Here is a 19906-nt window from a genome sequence, read left to right as displayed (position 1 = left end):
CATTGATTTTGGATAGAGACTTCGTCTATTTTCTTGACATTAAACAGATTCCATATTTGGACAGAATTTAAACTATGATGAACTCAGGCCATCACTTTTTTTTGGAAAGATGAAAAATTTCTTAGAAACCGGACTCGGAAATCTCTAGCTCTGGATTCAGCCCGTTACACGTTGGGCTCTCTGTAACACGGCAAGAGTACCATTCGTTGGGCTAACTTTGATTCATCCTGCTATTACGGGCCCATCCCAATTGCTCCTGACTAGTGCAGATCCGGCCTATCATGAAAAAGCCCACACGGTGACCGCTGCCTGATGTGATGTCATGCGCCGAGCAGCGTGGCGCGCACCGGTGCAACCGTTGGCGCCGGGCCCCACATGTCATACGCACAAAAAATCTTACCCCCGAGGCATTTCATCGTGTGTTTGTTTCGAGCAATCGTGCTCGCGCGTGCTCAGCTTTGCTCTGCTCTGCCTGCCGCCTCCGCCTCCGCCGTCGTCTCCCCTCTGTCTTCCTCCGTTTCCTTCTCCGCCACCTCCAACACCCCAAAAATAATTTTAGCAGCACGAGCAGAAAAAAAAGTTCCGCTCGAAAAAAAGAATTCCTCAACGAGAGGGGGAAAGGAAACCCTAGCTGTCTGAATTCCGCCGCGCGCGGCATTGCCCTCCCGCGACTCGAGCCGGGAGCTTGGCGGGCGGGTGCGTGCGTGGCGCACCCGATCGCCGGCGTTCGTATCGTTAGCCTCCGCTGGCGAGTGGGTGCTAGGTCGGCGGCGGCAGCGGGCAGCACGGGGCCCGATCATCGCTGGCGCCGCCGCTGCGGTCTGGCTGGCTGGCCGCCGGCAAGAGTGCGGTCGGCTGGTCCCGGGCGTCGCGGAGCAAGTGGGTCCGGGGGCAGGCCGCCGGAGACGGCGGCGACGCCGACGGCGGTCGGAAGCGCAAGGGAATGGCGCTGTTCCGGAGGCTCTTCTATCGGAAGCCGCCGGATCGGCTCCTCGAGATAGCCGACCGCGTCTACGGTACGGTAACCCCGCGCCTCCTGTTCGACTGCCGCCACCGAACCGAATTACCGATTTGGGGGGTACTTCGGGGTGTGTGCAATCGGAGGTTCTATTGATTTTAGCACCGGAAATGCAGCTGCATTATGTAATTTCGCTCAGTGCCGGAACAAATTTCTCTGGATGTTGTTTTCAGGCTTCCAGCTAACATGCCTTCCTTGTGCATGCTGCATCAGCTTACGGTGCCACCATGATTCTATGGCCCCATTCTAGTTTCGTTCGAGCTATGCTTCTCAAAAAGAAGGGTTCGCTCACTGTTCGACTACCGCTGTATTTTTCCCGTGTTTATTACTGCACATTAATAGTAACGTTGCCAGCAACCTCGTTGGCTGGTGCAAGGGTTTGATTCTGAAGTTTCTATGTTATGCGATTAATGTAACACCCATGTTTGAAGATAGATGAGGAGCTGTGACATTTAGTCTATGCCTAATACGATAATGCTTGCTGATCAACAAGAACAATGCGATCATGTCTTAATCTGCTACTTCACTATCAGAAAAAAAATTGAATAAGAAGTGCATTTTAGTCTAAAATGCTGCTAACATGTTTGAAGACATGAAGTTTCACATAAGTAGAAATACTGATTGGCATCTTTGTGTTGCTGTATTTAATTGTTTGCTGATGGGTTTTCAGTAGTGCAACTAGGTGACTTCTTAGTAGGACTAACAGGATAACTCTCATGCATTTTTTAAGTAAAGGCACTGCTCAATTAAGCAAGGAAAAGGGAGTTTTATGTAAGCTGAACGCCCATTGTGCCCAACAGACCGGTCCTAGGACAAAAAGAGAAGCCCTCCCCCACTCTTGGTGGGGTAACCCGCAAAGAACATCGTCCATTCGTCCTACATCTTTGCACTATTTCTTCTTTGGTCGATGAGGTGACCTGCTGCGATGTCTTGTACACATCTTAAAAAATCCTCCTATTTCTCTCCTTCCGCAGGTACCACACAATGTAGATTACCACTCCGTTGAAACGGCTGCGGTCGTGCTTTGGCACCTTGCTTACTACTTCCTCCCACCAATCGGTAATGCAGGCGGGGTCCTGTTAGGGTAGCTGCACATTGAAATTCTTCCAGGATAGCACCTGGCTCCAATTGGCCCTTGCGAAGGGGCACAGCAAAGAAAGGTGTAACCTTGTCTGTTATCTCTAGAGGCCCATTACACAAGACACAATGGTCCTAATGTGGGAACCCCGCTCTTTTGTAGGTTGTCCACCATTAGGACTTTGTTGTGCATGAGTATCCAGGCGTGGACTTTGCATTTATTTTCCACCTGCGCCTTCCAAATGAGCTCGGCCTGGAATTTTCGATGCGATCCTCCGAACTGGATCTTGTATGCTGAACATGTGGAATATTTTCCGTCAGCCATCCATTTCCGAGTTATAGAATCCTGCATGCCGAGCAGCATCTGTACAATTTGTATTCTGGTCCATAGTTCGGCGAATTCTTGGATTTGTGTGGAGGTTGTGATTATGTCCAGAGCGATCGGATATAGTCACCATTGTGTAACTTCTGACAGGACTGTCCTGTTCTTTCTACACACCAGCTCATGCGTTTATGATTTGATTATGTAGGATCAAGGCTATCATGTATTGATCTGCTACTTCTGTAGTCTCGTATAAAAAAATTGAATGGGTGGCTTCTGGCCTTGCACCATACTTCTATGATGGTTATAGACATTGTCAAATTAAGTCTGACATTAATGTGCAATGATTGGTCTGTTTGTGCTTGCAGTATTCGATTGTTGCTTCTCAACAGAAACCATGGACCAATACAGATACAAGAATTACCTGGACAACATTATTTTGCAGCTCCGTGAACAGTTTGCAGATTCTTCATTGATGGTACTTAACTTTAGAGATGAAGGAAAAAGTCTTATTTCAGGCATTTTCTCCAAGTACAATATTACAGCCAAAGACTACCCTTGCAAGTATCTAGGATGCCCGTTACTTCCTTTGGATATCATTCTCCACTTCCTAAGGCTGAGTGAAAGGTGGCTTATGCTTGAAGGGCAGCAAAATATTTTACTAATGCACTGTGAGAAAGATGGATGGCCAGTGTTGGCATTTATGCTTGCAGGTCTTCTTCTGTACAGGAAACAATATAATGGGGAGCAAAGAACTCTAGATATGGTGTACAAGCAAGCCCCAAAGGAGCTTCTTCAGATGCTAACCACATTGAATCCACAACCGTCTCATCTTCGGTATCTTGGGTACATATGCAGAATGGATGACGGCATAGGATGGCCTACACAACCTATTCCTTTCACCTTGGATTGTGTAATTCTTAGAGAAATTCCAAATTTTGATGGAGTCGGTGGTTGTCGGCCAATTGTTCGAGTATATGGGCAGGATATTCCAACAACTGACAGAAGTCATAGTGTCATTTCACCACCATCAAAGGCCAAGAAACATATTAGGCGTTACAGACAGGTACCATCAAGCATGTCTTATCTAAATGGTTCTGCTATTTATTCAAGTTACTCGTTAACTATTTTTGCAGGCAGATAATGCGCCAGTGAAGTTAAATGTAGGATCCTGCGTCCAAGGTGATGTCGTCCTTGAATGTCTGCATGTGGATGATGGCCAAGGAAATGAAAGGTTAATGTTTAGGGTGATGTTCAATACCTTTTTCATCCAGTCTCACATTTTACCGTTGAACTTTGAGGACATCGATGTCCCTTGGGATGCCGATCACCAGTTCACAAAGAACTTCAAAGCAGAGGTAGGCCATGATTTCTCATGTATGCATGTGATAATCCGTCACCAAATATATCAATGTTAATTGTGGGTGCATGTCTTAACCAGGTACTCTTTTCAGAGTTTGATGCTGAGTCTGATGCGTCAACTGAAGTAGCACCTGATTATGATTATGATTATGACTATGATAATGATATGGATGTTGCCTCTGCTGATGAGTTCTTTGAAGCAGAAGAAATCTTCAGTAATGCTGAATCTCAAGATGGAAATAAGGATGCGGATACTCTTTCTATGGTCTCTACAGATTATATTCGAACTCCAAGTGCCGAATGTTGGAAAAACTCTCCATTTTCCAACTTTGATCTGAATATTGACATTGATGGATCACAAGACAATAAAGCCGATAACTTGGGCTTGTTGTTAGAAACAGTAAATGATGGAAAGACATGCACATCCACTGAAGCCAATATTTTGCTCAACAATGAGACTGCAGTTGTGAAGTCAACTTTTACCGCTACAATAGCATGCACATCCACTGAAGCCAATATTTTGCTCAACGATGAGACTGCAGTTGTGAAGTCAACTTTTACAGCTACAATAGATGGAGACACAGATAGCGGCATCTCAAGTTCTACCTATAAAGAGGATGGGTGCATGTTTGAAAAGGGTAGTTCCAAGCAGGATATAAGGATGGGTTCCAATCAAGACTTGAGCCAGATTGATAATGTATTGGTTAAGGAGGTGATTATATTAGAAACTAATAGTACTGATGACATACAGATGATCAAAGAGGTCATCATATCTGAAGTTACAACTCCCAAACAAGTGGTAGAGGGGAATATGATGGAAACTGAATTAGATGAGGCAGTCCACAGTTCAGAAAGCACTGCACTGGGAGAAGACGAGGACACAAAACGACCTAATACTTTTTTCAAAAAAGATGAGGGACAGAGTGCACGAGATGAATATGCTGCTTATGACAATGGCATAGTGATTGAACGGGAAGAAAGTCGCAACAAAGAAAAATTTACCATCACAGGCACAGATTCACTAGTGGCTGAGCCCAAAGATTTACCACATCTTGACAGCTCAAACACTTCTTTGGAACTAAGTTCAGCCAATGAAAATATTGATCAGCTTCGTGCTTGCAGTAGTAATGTCACTGCAGAGCGAAGAGCAGGAATTGACACATCATTTTCCAGCTCCAGGAGTCAGTCTTCTAATATCTCTTGTGCGAACATTCTACCAGAAGAATCTAACTTGATAATAAACCATGCTTCAACTTCTGTGAATGCAAATACAGATACAACCGATTCATCTCGACTGGTGCTAAAGAAAAAACCTTTTCTACCATTGGCGACATCTAGTCTTTTTTCTCCATCATCTCCCAGACGCAATCTGCTTCGTGCTGCATCCACAGATTTGTCCTTTTTTTCTCCATCACAAACAGAATCTAAGCAGAACTCCGTTACTTCTACAAGTGGAAGGGGTGATTCAGATACATCTTCTGTGCTTCCACCATTTCAGCTCTACACATCCCTGGGATCATCATCCAAAATGTCTCTAGTACATCCTACTCTGCGACCAATAAGAACGATTTCATCTCTACCATCATTATCATTTGGCACATTCATAGAGATGTCAATGGCTTCTTCAAGATCACCCAAACACCAAGAGCATGTTAGATCTCCCTCAATACCACAAGATCAACATCTTCACCCACCAATGACAGAGGAAAATGATCTACATTCAGGTAGCTTAACTTTGCCTGCTTCCAACCAATATGGCCCTCAAACCCCACACCCACCTCCACTACCACCCCCACATGATTCTTGCACCCAAAGTTATTCGAGCACCATAATATATGAACCTGAACAAATAAGAGCTGATGGATCTTGTTCCTATAGTCCAGATTATAGACAAAGTGTTCTCAACTTAGGTGATTCCTCACTAACTTCACTCTCTAATAGTAGTATAGCTGCAACTGAATGTCCCTTAGGAGCCTCTGATTTTGTAGATGAGGAAGTAACAAGTAGACCTAATATAGTAACTGCCATGGATGTCCCATTTACCAATGAAGATACAAATTCTTTGTTGCACATGACTTGTTCTTCACCTCCCAAAACATTACAACGTGCTGAACCACCAACGCTGCCGCCACCACCTTTGCCTCTAGTACCACCACCATCACAACTACCACTGCCAACTATATGCAGTGATAGTGGATCAGTTCCACTGGTATACTCAAATCCGTCTTCAGATTGTCCATATAAAGAACCAACAATGCTACCAGAACACAAATCTGATGTTCCAGCTACTTCTCTCGAAGGACATGAAGCAAGTGAAGTTCAATTTCTGCAATCTGATACTGCTGTCGAATTATCTCCATCAGAGCATTCTGAGTATAAAGTTCAGCATGTGGTTGGAAGCGCTGAAGATACAATTTCAAGTATGTCATCCTATATACCTGCAGCACCTCCATATCCAATGTTTCACATTGTAACAGATAATTCCTCATGTTCAATATCTGCAGAGCAAGTAAATTGTGAGCAGCCTTTAGATCAAACAACATTATCAATTCATTTGAGGCCATTTGAGGTGGAGATATCACAAGGTGAAACAATTAACGGAGTCTTGGCCTCTATAATTGATGATAAAGAACACGGAGGCATTCCAATTCTGCAATTGCCACAAAAGTTGCCTCATTCTGGAGAACATATGAAATCTCCACCTCCACCTCCTCCTCCTCCACAACCACCACCTTGTCATGCAACAGTTATACCTTCTTTGTGTTTATCTTCAAAACCACCTTCTCCAACAGAACATTACGAAAATCCACCTTCTTCCCCTCCACCTTTTTCTAGAGAATCATGTGTTGTTCTACCTCCACTTCCAGCTCCACTCTTGAATCATCCATCTCTTCCTGGAAAACATATTAATCTATATCCACCTCCACCACCTCCACCACCAACTTTACATCATATCGCACCTGCATCTCCGTGCTCGTACCAACCTTCTTTCTATGCAGATATAGCAACCCAACCTACCTTTTCAGAGGATATTGTAATAGTTCCACCTCCACATTCAAAAGGGGTTAATATAATTCCATTGCCACCTCCTCCTCCTAGAACAAGTGAAACTTTGTCTCAACCTCTTGATGGTGGGCAATCAACAGGACCAGCTTCTCTTCTTGAAGTTACTAAAGAAAACCCACCACCTCCTCTCCTTCCCCCTGAAGGACAAATGGGATCTCCATTGTCAACTCTTTGTGGAGAAATTGTGAATATTCCAATACCTCCACCTTCACTTCCTGGAGGACATGGAGAAGTTCCACTATCAACTCCTCCTAGAGGATGTGGGGCCATTCCACCTCCACCACCCTTTACTAAAGGGATAGGAGGAATTACATTGCCAATTGGATTTCATAGTGGAGACTTGTCATTCCTCCAATCTACCAGAGAATCTAAAGGCCCTTCATGCTTGCCACCTCCACCTCCACCTCCACCTCCACCTCCACCACCACCACTATCTTCTAATGGACACATAGGTGATCTGCCACCACCACCTACGAGTGTATTTGTAGAGGCTTCGATCCCTCTGCCACCTCAAACAGGATGTGGAGGGGATCCACCACCGCCACCACCTACTGGAGGACATGTAGGGCCTCCACCACCACCGCCACCTCTAGGGGAATGTGCATGGGATCTTCAACCTCCCAAAGCATGTGTAAGGGCTCCCCCGCCACCTCCACCTCCTGGAGGATATGCAGAAGTTCTAATGCCACCACCACCTCCCAGAGGATATGTAGGGGCTCCAGCACCACCTCCACCTCCTGGAGGATATGCAGGAGCTCCACCACCACCGCCACCTCCTGGAGGATATGCAGGAGCTCCACCACCACCGCCACCTCCTGGAGGATATGCAGGAGCTCCACCACCACCGCCACCTCCTGGAGGATATGCAGGAGCTCCACCACCACCGCCACCCCCTGGAGGATATGCAGGAGCTCCACCACCCCCGCCTTCATATGGAGGAATTGGAGGAGTTCCTCCTCCTCCACCACCCTTTGGAGGACTAGGAGGAACTCCACCGCCTCCACCTCCAGCAGGGTTTCGAGGTGGAGCTCCATCACCACCTCCTCCTCCTGGAGGTCATGGAGGTCCACCACCACCTCCTCCTAGAGGACATGGAAGTGGTCCCCCTCCCCCTCCCGGTGCACCTTCTCCTCCAATGCCTCCTGGAATGTCTGGTGGCCCCCCTCCTCCTCCAGGTGGAAGAGGGATGCCTACTCCACCTGGCGGAAGGGGACATGGCCTTGCTCGAACGTTAGGCCCGACATTACAAAGTGCAATGCGAAAGTCATCCCTAAAACCACTACATTGGGTCAAAGTAACAAGAGCAATGCAAGGAAGCTTATGGGCGGAGCTACAAAAACAAGTGGAAGCTAATAGGTACTATCAACTGCCCAATAGTTTCTCCACTATTTAACCATATTCATAACGGGAAAAGCTCTGTTGATAAATGTCATCATGAACTTAATTTAGTTCCCACATATTTACTTAATTTGAATCCCATATTTTTTACTGATTGTAGATTCTAGTGGCATTTAATGTATGTTTCTTATCTTATTACTATTCTAACTGGTAATGTGGTCAATGCAGCCATGCTGAATTCGATGTAAATGAACTAGAGTCTCTGTTTACCATTGCTCCAAAGGCAAAAGCTGGCTCAAAATCAGAAGGCCGTGGAAAATCCCTTGGAACAAAATCTGATAAAGTTCAACTGGTAATTTACTAAGCATGATAGACAAGCCAATAGCCAATCTTGAGTTTCACCTACTTCCTTTTTATTAACCGCTGCATGGAAGTTTATTTCTTTTTGTAAGTTTGTTTCCCTTTTTTTTAATTACTTTTGTAGCCAACCGACACTGCATGGCCTACGACACCGCACAATAGTATAGTACATTTAAGGTTATGCTCAGATCCTAAACAGGCTAAACTAATACCACCTTGCTAAGTTTCCCCTATTGACCTAAGTCATAGAGAAGTGTGCGAATATGCAAAAAAAAAACTCGAATATGCAAGAGAGTTGCGTATCATTGCATTTTGTGTAAATAAGTCGATTTCAACAATATTGGAGTATCCATTTCAATTTTGAGGGTTTTTTTTTGAAAAAACGTAGGAGAGCTGCACATCTTTATAGATAAGATAGAAGAAAGGGTCTTACAAGATAGGTATAGGTTAGGGACACCAACACCCACACCACTGTTATTAAGGCGTCGCCTAGGCGTCCGGGCGGTGGTCTAACGCCTAGGCGCCTTGCTCGCCTACCTCGCCTAGGTGTCGCCTAGGCGTCCAGGCGGTGCTCCAACGCCTTGGACCGCCTTACCTCTTTAAAAACCATGACCCACACGCACACACTAACAACTGAAACAAAAATTGCAGATTACAACACAATAAAGAACAGACTCTACCCTACCACCCTAAGAGCATAAGCTAGGCCGAAAACTCCTAGTTGCTTAGCTGCAGCCAACACGCAGTAGGAAGATTCTTTTAGGAAGCTGCTCTTCATCTTTTCGATGGAGGGTGAATCTTTATCAAAGACAACCCGGTTCCTCTGAAGCCAAAGACACCAAGCCCCAAGGATGACAGCGCTGTTAAGGCCCTTCTTCATGTCTTTGTGACTCCTAGAGCACACTTCCCTCCACCAATCTTCAAAGGAGGAAACCTCCGCGCCCGGAGTGAGATGCCCTAATCCCAAAGGAGACAAGATGATGTACCAAAACTGTCTAGCAAAGACACAAGATGTTAGGAGATGTTGAATTGTTTCTTCCTCTTGATCGCAAAGAGGGCAAACTTCTGGATATGGAAGCCCATACTTGTGTAACCTATCAGCTGTCCAACATTTATTTCTTATGGCCAGCCAAAGGAACAACTTACATTTTTGGGGGGTCCAAGACTTCCACAATCTTTTCCAAGGTTCAAACTTGATGGAACCCATGAATAAAACCTTATAGCATGATTTAGAAGATTAGTGAATATTTTATTCTATTGCGTCTTGCATTCCTAGGGGTTAAGATATGCATACAAACTCTTATTGTTATAACCAGTATTTCCAATGCGCACTGGCAGGGGCGGAGGAGCCCGTGTGGCTTGGTATTGCCTGAGCAATACCAAGACGCCTAATACAAATTCTATACAAAAAAATTTAGTCCTAAACACTAAGCATCCAAGCCCCACACATGAAGCTTCCTGGCCTGGTGGCTGTTCTGGCCTTGATTGCCTCGACACTCGACCATTCATCCGAGATGGTTGCCAGCCACCTGACGCTCCTCCGCCTATTCGTCGGCCAACCCCCCTACTGCTCCACCTGTGGCCCGCGACCAGTTTGTGTAGTTGTTGCCCTGTCCATCGCCAACCCCTGCTCCTCTGTCTGTCATTGTTTTGCGCATGCACATCACCCCGACGGCCTGGCCGTTGTGCGTCCTGCACGATCGTCATCCTGTTCTATTTTGCCTGGTTGTCTATTTTTAATTGTGCTATGTCCTTTTAATATAGTACTTAATTTGCAATTGCACTTTGATTTTTTCTTGTGCCACCCTTAACACAAAAGAACCTCGGCACCCAGCCTCAGCAGAGCAAGTACTGTGCCCAGACCCCATTGACGGCACAACGGTGAAGCCGACTACACCTCAAGTTCCTCTAATTAATCAGCTAAGGGCGTCTCATTCCACCCTCATGGTTGTACTGTTTTCCCGGGTGGTCATCCAACGAACATGTCCTTACGGAGAGGTACTCGGGAAACATCCCGAGTCCCCTAAAGTATTACAAGTTCATCATCATATCCAGAATAACATCATCGTATCATAAATATTCTTTATCACGTTCATTGATTAAAGTAAAGTAGTAGCATAATACACAATAGCCAATTCCCAAAGGCTAAACAAGGACAGGAAAACAAAACACTAGTCAATTCTTAGGTTGATCAAGTTATTGCGGGACAGTGAATTATAAAGTACGACATAATGGGTCAGAGGACACTTGCTTTCACCTGGTTGCTGGTCAGGGAAGTCTCCTACAACACACTCGGGAACCACGGACTGCTCATTGTCTACGCAAAGCAATCATTCATTCAACATAATTGGGGAATAACAAAGAACATTACACCAAACATATGCAACAGATCAAACACAGTTTCATTAGAAAAGTACAGGTACACAAGTGAACTCTAGGTTCTAGGGTAGATCATTATGTTTAAGGGTCTACTGTTCTCTAACTAAATTTATCTCAGTAAATTACTTCCCTAACTAGGTCTATCTTAATAATTTACTTACTTAATTAAAGTTATTCCAGGGATGAGATTAAACTAAATGAATTTAAGTTTACAAAGTTAAACACTTGAACATTCATTAGGGCTTCACCTTTTATTTTATTCTCTAATAAATATTCCATTACTTTAAATTAACCTAGAGTCTAGCCACAAAATTAAGACATGCAGACAATGGGTGAATATAATTTAAACAGATAGAAATAACATTATGATCATTTTGCAATTTGAACCATCCAATTTGGAGTTCATATGCAAAAGATATGAAATTTACAAGTTTTGGAATTTGAAACCCTAAATTAGACACTTTTTCTTAATTAAATTAAAGCCTGGGGCTCTTTCTGCAAAAATCCAGGGGCTCGGCTGAAAGAAATAAGGACGACGGGTTCTAATACCCGAGAACCGAGGGTTTTTTCTACAAAACGGCAAACCAAAGAGGTATTAGATCTCCTCGGCCGTTGGATCTCGGATCAACGACCGAGATTAGAACCGGCGGGTGAGCACGCGGGCGCCTGACGCGTAGGGCCCACAGTCCAGCAACGCGCCGAGGGCGCGGGGCACTCTGGCCACTGGATCTCGGATCAAGCGCCCTGGTTCAACGAACCACGCGAACCGTTATTTGAAGACCTGGGCCATTGGATCAGGGGTGGACGGCCAGGGGCTGCGCCGCTCGCACCCGCGGCGGCGTAGCCATCGGAGGCGAGGCAGGCCGGGGTCTCGGGGTGCCGGGGCGGTCTGGACAGGCCAGAGCGGTTGGGGAGGACCCGACGAGCACTATGGCGAAGCTTGGGTGGCGAGAACGGGACCGAGGTGGGCTGACGACGGAGGAGGGTCTCGGACGGGCCGGAGTGAGCAATCCCCGCCGCAGTGGGGAACAATCCGGTGCACCGAGGCCGACATGAGTTTCGGTGAGGGGGTAGGGGTGTTCTATGCCTGGGTTTGGGCACGGGGAAGGGCTATACCGGCCAGGCGCCATGAGGACGCGCCGGCCCGACGAGGAGTGGCTCCGGCGAGACGAAATTCCTCACGGTGAGACGAAATCAGTGCAAAGGAAGGGCGGGGGAGGGTTCCTTACCCAGAGGCGGCGCTCGGGGCAGCTTGGCACAACGCTGGGAGGCTTCGATTGACCGGATGATGAGGAAACACGGTGGCGACGAACTCCGGTCTGTGCAGGGGAGAAGTTAGGCGCGGACCGGGCAGAGGGGTCGGTGAGAGGGGAAACCAAGGCGGGTTCCCGGTGCACTGAGCTCAGGCGAAGCTCACCGTGGCCGAGGCGATGGCAAAGGCCCGGCGGGGACGGCGGAACGACGGATCAACGTTCATGGGCGAGTGAATGAGGGGCAGGGGCGAGCTTCACCTAGGCGCTCGGGCGACGTTCATGGGCGAGTCGTGGGGCGTGGGCACGGTTTGACCGCGCGGAGCGCACGCCATGGGCGCGGGCGTGGCGGTTGCGGGGAAGGAGACGGGACTGACGAGCGGGGCCCGCGAGTCAGCGAGCGAGCGGGCTAATCGACGCTGACGAGGCGGCCCCACCAAGCAGAGAGGAAAGGAGAGAGAGCGAGTGCACGCGGGCGAGCGGGGTGCGGCGTCGACAGGTGGGACCCACCTGGCGGAGAGCGACCCGTGCGCGTGCGCGGGCTGGCTGGCTGGGCCGAAAGGCCGGGGAAGGGGGGCGGCTGGGCTTCTTTGCCTTTTTCTTTTATTCTAAATTTCCTAATTCCTTTCCCTTTTGTTTTCTCTTTTTTTCTCGAAAGCGCAGGAGAACTGTGCCCCATAATATATTAAGAAGAGGAAAAAGGGGGTCAAGAAAGGCCAGTACAAAACAGCCTCCTTACGGAGGCCAGTAAGAAGCATACATAAAAGAATCCATTAGACTCTCCTTAGCTCTCAGCTAAAGGTATAGCTAGATGGCAGAGCCCCTTGGCATTGTTTTTTCTTTTGGATTCAAATTCAAACATGCTACAAATTCAAATTCATGTATTCCAAACATGTGCATCAAACAAAAAAATAATCTAGGCTCAGCATTTTGCAACATTTCATGACTCCCATAGGTTTTGATATAGTAAAGAAAGAATTCATCTCCCAAATACTAGACACAACTCTAATAAAAAGAAGAGAGAAGAAATCTATAGAGAGTGGAACAAGGAGTAACACCTGAATTTGGTAGATATAAGAGAAGAAATTTTATACCCCCAAATTCTGGGTGTTACAAAGAAGGTGGTGGCCATATCCATCTGCGAGGCTGAGTACATAGCGTACTCCACCGTTTCAACTCAGGCGCTCTGGCTTGCTCGACTGCTTGATGGTTTCCTTGGGAGAGATACTGGAGCGGTGGAACTTAGGGTGGATAGCCAGTCCGCTCTAGCGTATCTGAGTGAGGTATCACTTCATCCGTGACTGCTTGGCAGAAGGGAGCATCAAGGCATGCTACATCAACACCAAGGATCAACTTGCAGACCTGCTCACTAAGCCCTTTGGGAGAATCAAGTTTCTTGAACTTTGCTCCAGGTCCGGGATGGCCCAACTATCCAACAAGATGACAAACAAGACTTAGGGGGAGAATTATTGGAATAAGTCTCGTGGTCTATGGGAAGAACAACAGCAGTAGCATCTCAGTCTTTTGACTGCAAGGACAACGTGGGACAACAGCTGTGGCAGAACCACCCGAATTATTCCAGCTTAAGTGCCTAAGTCATGCCTCAGGGGCCGTAACACACTTAAATCGGAATAACCCGTCAGTCCTTCAGATCTAGTCTGATAGAGCCACTTAACCAGGATCAAATTCCACAATCTCACTCGAAGGTGAGTCACAGAAGAAATACAATAAAACAGGAAACCTCAAATTAAGTGCGGAGTTATTACATAAATCGGAGTTTTTGCGTAGCAAATAAAGTTCACAAAATAAAGTGCAGCGGATAATCGATGTCGTCGGTAATGAGGAAATGGGCAAGGCCTAGCCCACTACTCCTCATGCTCCTCTCCTGCCGGAGCAACATCCCACTCGACCGTCCAACCCGGTGGCAGGGTGGTAGGCCAAGTCACACCATCAACCATTTCCTGAATGGTACCTGCAAAAATGGTGCCACAAGCAAGGCTGAGTATACTAATACTCAGCTAGACTTAACCGGTGTGAGGAGTCTACTCCTCTACCTCTAGACTATGCAGCTGTTTGGCTGAGGGGTTTGGTTTGCCAAAAGCACTAGCTGTTTCTAAAATCAATTTTTAGCTTTTCAAATTCTATCATCATTAACTTAACTAGATTTGCTCCTTCTAAGCATACATGGTAACAAGCATTTAGTTCAATCAACAAGTTATCTCATGTAACCACATTTCACTTCTTACTCGATGCAGTACAAGGAAATCAAGCAGTCTCATTAGCTGCGAGAAGCAGACGATTCAAATCGAGTTTTAACCTTGCAAGGTAAACCTAAACACACGGCATGTCAGGGTACTCCGACCCCACACATGACAACCGTCCCCATCGATTCCCCGTTCGCGTCCAGGCCTCACCGCCTTGGCATACAATGCTCCACTGACCCCGGCTGCCGCCGTGCAGTGACCGCACTTGTACCCACCATAGCTAGCATGGGAGACCCAGTCTCAGGTCGCATGAGGGATAAAGTCCGCGCCCGGCTTCACTCAGGTACTAGGTTTACCGGTTACCATTTTTCCCGGCATGTGCTTAGTACGTTCAAAAGCTTGACTCAGGTATCCACACATTAATCCTTAATTCATTTTTCCCGTCTCATGGACAAGGCATCCTCCCTGGATCCAAGTCCATAGACTAACATATATCCCATTATCAAGATGAATACAATCAATTCCTGACCTCGCGCGAACGCTAGAAAATCACTCGTCTTCTACCGAGATCCTGATTAGCAAGCAGCTACTCGACCTAGCATACTAGTATTCATCTCAAAAAGGAATCCTAAGTTCATGCAACTAGAGGTTTCAAGCAACTCCTACACTTAAGTGCACATTGCAATCCTACAAGCATTAAGTGTAGTAAAATAGCATAATTAACAGGTTATGCATAAAACCGGGGCTTGCCTTCCATTGCTGGGGCTACGGGGAGATCCTCAATAGCAGCCTCTGAAGCCTGCTCCTGGTCCTCCTCTTGGACAGATCCTTGCTCGGGGATAAGCACGTACTCTTCGTCGGCAAGATTACAATCTAATGAATGCAATGCGTAAGATATATGCATGATATGACATGTGCTTTTAGAAATCACAACTTTAAAGGTGCATGATCTTTCTTGAGTTAAACAAGGTTAACTTTACTTATGTAAGACCCTTGGGTGGTATACTTGGTAAATTGGTTTAAACTTAGCTAAGGTAAGTAGATTAAATTTTTTGGGGTTCCACTGAATTCCTTTTAAGTTTTAGTGAGAATTGATAAGTACTCGAGTTAGATTTATTAAGGTGAGGTTTATTTCTTCTTTCCTTTTCTTTTATTCTCTTTATTGTTTTGGAGTAGGTTTGAACTACAAGTTGCTTTTATAAAATTCCAAAAATTCTGCAAAAATTACAGTGGCTTGTTACTGGTGTATGTTTCTCTGTCTCAAAATTTGGAGATCAGAAAGTGAATGGTTTTCTCTGGACAAAATTACCAAATTTTAGGGCAGAAGAGGTGCTTTGAACTACAACTATTATTTAACAGTGGGAAATTCTCCAAAACTTATTTTTGCTGGCTTTTAGGTGTTATAATATGACTTGATACAAATTTCTAATCATTAATACCTTTTAATTATTTTTCTATGGTTTTCTCAAGTTTCTAGCCAAATGGGTGCTTTCTACTACCACTATATTTGAAAAGCATCAAACAATAGGGTGCTTATTTTTCTCAGTTATTGTTTTGTGCAAGAGCAATCATTCTGAAGTTTGACCTCTTTTTGCTTAAGGGAAGGGGTGGTATGCATCATTTGAATTAAATGGCCTTTCTCTTAAATCATTAGCAATTGCTATGAGTTTGCTTCTTTTTCATGGGTTGTCATTTTTCTCTGGTAGTTTATCCCATCATGGACTTAGCAAATTTTTGGTTGTCCATTATCACATTAATAGGGGTTGTTCATGATTTATTTGGAAAATGCCTTATTATCACTTTGTATTTATTTTCCTTACTTAAAAAGTTGGGCTGAGGTGCTCTGTATTTTTGTAGTGGGGCTCTGGTGGTTGTAAGTCCACTGGATTTTTATTATTCATTTTGGTTATAGTTTTGCTGCTCTAATAATTGATTTTCAGTCCAAATAAGGCTAAATAAAACATTTTAATTTAAAACTGGTCCAAATTAATGGTCTCTGTATTTTTCCTAGGTTCTCTGTTACATAAGTAAACTAGGAAAAATAATCTTAATCACTGTTCAATAATTTCCAATGCCTTTCTGATTTTCTCTAAGCTTTGGGCAAAATAGCTTTAAATGAATAACTACATCATAATTTCTAATGTTGGGGTTCCTACTATTTTTAAACAATGTCTAAATGAGGTTTGAACATCTACAAATTTCCTTAAGTTCAGCACAGAAGAAAAACTAATTTTCCTTAATTAAACAAGGGTTGGTGGGTTTCTGTTTTTAATTTTAAACTTTAAAATTTAGAACAGAAAGCATAGGGTTTATCATTTTTAAATGATGGTTCATAATATTCAGGAGCTAGCAAAATTGGTTTGACAACTTTTTATGAAAAATTCATCAAGTTGTGGGTTTTCTAAGTTCTCTGGTCATTTTAAAAAGAATAACAGAATTGGTTTAATGGAAATCCACTTTGCACTGGGGTCCCTGGCGGGTTTTTAAGTTTTCTTCGCGGATCAGTCCTTAAGCTACTATTCACATGAGTCACTGACGTTATAGAAAACCCCTCGGGTTCTACAAATCCTAACCCGAGGTCCTTCTTCTACCTCAAACAGTAACCGCGACGGAAGAAAGGGCGGAGGGGCTTACCGGCGGCGAGATTGCTCCGGTGAAGTGGTCGAGGACGAAGGGGAAGTCTCGGGGATCACAACGGTGTGCGGGTCGCCGTCGGAGATGGCCGGAGTCGGTCGGTCCACGCGCGCAGGCGGGGATGCTCGTCGGCGGCGAGGAGTCCGGCCTGGTCATGGCGAGATAGTTCAATTGGATGGGTCAGGGAGGTTCACGGGATGCCAGAGAAGATATGAGCGCAAGGAATTGGGCGGAGACTCACTGGATAGCTCGGTCCACGCGCGGCGGCGGAAGACCGAAGTCCGGTGAGGTCGATCTCGGGCCTCCGGTGAAGTCTGGCCGGGTCCGAGGGCTTGGCAAGCTTCACGGGCTACTGGCGGAGCTAGCCGAAGCACTGGCTCGACTTGAGGGTGGCTGGAGTGGGCTGGCCACGGTGGCCGAAGCTCTGGCGGCAATGGCGGGCGGAATTTAGCTCGCCGGAGCTAAGGGAAAGTGGCCGGCCGGTGAGGGTGAGTGCGGGGCGAAGTGAGGTGCGCCCGGGGAGGCTTTATAGGCGCGGGCGGGCACGACCGAGGGCGTGGGCGCGCGACGGACTTGACCGAACGCCGGGGTGAGCGCGCGCGCGGGTTGGGCAAGCTCTGGCGTGCCGACTAGGGTCGAACACGTGTGCCCGTGCGTTCTGCCCAAGTTCTGGCGCGTGTGGTCGCTCATCCGAGCCTGCTCTCGCCTTGGTCAGTGCACAAAACCTCTTCTCCTCCCTACAAGCTACCATTCTTGTGTGGGGGTCATAGGATTTTGCTTACTGGTTGCAGAGATATGGAGCCAGGAAATCCGGTCTGTCTCCCTGCCCAAACCCGAGGCAAATCCAAGGTTTTGTCGTGTCTAGGGCTCGCGTCCCAATGCCATCTTCTGGCACACGACAGAGGGGTTAGTTAGACACAATTTTGTCAATGGGGCCATTAGGATTCGAGTTAGGGATCAAGGTGAACATCCCTGATCTTTGGCTCAAGGTCTGAATTTCAGAATTCTGAAATTCAGAATTCCCATTAAGTCCCCACATGAGAAGCTTGATTTGGGGTTTTATTTGAGTTATTTTGGCTAAGCTTTCTCAACATTTCTTGTTGCTCATTAGATATACTTCAATTTTTATAATTGGCTCAAGTCATAACTTTAAACTTTTCATCCCCTTTTTCTTATTTTCTTGAATTTTGCTCATGGGGCTCACTTAGGGTTTTTAATTTGGGTTGCACATTCTACCCCTTTCAAGGACTCAATTGTTTTGATCATGATACTTTTAAGTATATACTTGGTGAATTCTTTTTTTTACTTAAGTTATTTTGATGTTCATGCTTACTTTGGTTCACATAAAATAATGGTTCTTGGTTTGGCATTTGAGATAAACCCTAGGTGACACTGGGGTGTCACAACAGCAACAGCATCTCAGTCTTTTGACTGCAAGTACAACGTGCTGTAGGGATAGCAGCATCTCCTTTTCAGCTTTTGCTGCAACAGGGACAACAACATCTCCTTTTCAATTTTTGGAGGACAACAACTTGTTGCAGTCTTTCTTTTGACTAGAGTACACAACACCTCTGTGTAGTGCAGTTAGTAGTAGGAAAGCATATTCCATATGCCCGGCAGCCCCCCACCCCTGGGGCTATAAGTATGTATCCCAACCCTTAGAAGGGTATGGCATTTGAGTAGTGTGTGAGAAATAAAACGAAAATTGCCCCAACTCGTAGTGTCATCCTCTCGATGAGAGTAAGAGTCCCATTGCTTACATCGGCATGGTTCACAACGTGGCCATGCACATCAGCATGGAAGACTTTCTTATCAGCTCGATCTTGGTGGTTTTGACATGCTATTAGGCGTCAACTACCTCCGTCCCCTTGTACCCATCTTGTGGGACTTTGAGGATCTCTGCATGTCCTTCCGACGGGGTGATCGATGCGTCTTCTAAAAGGGGGTGGGCTCCCCTCGCGACGACATCCGGGAGCCAGCTCTCTGGGCCTTATCCATGGACCCTCCATAGCCCTTGTTGGACCGCCTCCTCTGGTTGTATAGGGCATTTTTTGGCGAACCCTGCGAACTTCCCTCGACACGCGCCTATGAACACTTGATACAGTGTTGTCAGGCATGACGCTAATAGTTGTCCATCTATACCGCTACCCTAAACTTTAGAAGGACAAGCTCGAGCGGCAGTGTACTTCCATGCTGGAACAAGGTATCATCCACCCCAGCACTTCCCCGTTCTCGGCGCTGGTCTTGCTCGTCAAAAAGGTAGACGGGTCCTTGCACTTTTGCATCAACTATAGGGCATTGAACAACAAAACATCCAACGACAAGTTCTCGATTCCGACGGTGGACGAGCTTCATGGCGCTAGGTCCTTCAACAAGCTGGATTTCCAGCATGGCTATCACTAGGTCCGGATGCATTTGGAGGATGTTTAAAATGACGGCGTTTCACACGCTCCACAGTCACTTCGAGTTCCTCGCCATGCATTTCGGCCTCTTCAGTGCACCAGCTATGTTCTAGGCCCTCATGAACAACAACCTCAATCCTTCCTCCGTAGGTTTGTGCTTGTCTTCTTCGACATCGTTTTGATCTATAGCTCGTCGTGGTCCAAACACTTGTAGCGCGTGTGTCTCGTCTTCGATGCCCTATGCACCCACAACCTTTTCCTCAAGCGGTCCAAGTGCAACTTTGGTGTGCCCTCGATCGCCTACCTCAGGCACGCTATCTCTGCCAAGAGCATCATGGTGGATAGCAACAAGGTGGGTGTCGTCGCATCTTGGCCAGAGCTTCGGTTACCCTGAGGAATGCGTGGATTACTAGGGTTGGCCAGCTACTACCAGAATTTCATCAGGAACAACCATCGTGCCACTCACACGCCTGGTGCGCAAAGGAGCATTTTCT

General features: G+C 46.2%; 1 protein-coding gene across 19 annotated transcripts in view; it reads left to right on the top strand.

Annotated features, from left to right (window-relative positions):
• The first annotated feature begins 417 nt into the window (after positions 1-417).
• LOC103652160 (formin-like protein 12) overlaps positions 418-19906 on the top strand; it is a 40731-nt gene continuing 21242 nt past the window's right edge. For 6 of the 19 annotated variants that reach the window (XM_035966293.1, XM_035966299.1, XM_020550296.3 and 3 more), the window contains exons 1-5: positions 606-1016; positions 2786-3483; positions 3554-3775; positions 3859-8201; positions 8412-8535. In XM_035966293.1, the coding sequence (XP_035822186.1) occupies positions 944-1016; positions 2786-3483; positions 3554-3775; positions 3859-8201; positions 8412-8535 (5460 nt within the window). In that variant the 5' untranslated portion in view covers positions 606-943. Of the gene's footprint in view, positions 2179-2258; positions 3484-3530; positions 3776-3858; positions 8202-8411; positions 8536-19906 lie in introns of those variants that run through there. The other 13 variants (XM_035966295.1, XM_008677799.3, XM_020550294.2 and 10 more) reach the window with 12 other exon arrangements.

This window comes from Zea mays, chromosome 3 (genome assembly GCF_902167145.1).
Source record: "Zea mays cultivar B73 chromosome 3, Zm-B73-REFERENCE-NAM-5.0, whole genome shotgun sequence".
Taxonomy (NCBI): Eukaryota; Viridiplantae; Streptophyta; class Magnoliopsida; order Poales; family Poaceae; genus Zea; species Zea mays.
The sequence above is the reverse complement of the archived record's forward strand: the minus strand, read 5'-3'. Positions and strand labels throughout refer to the sequence as shown.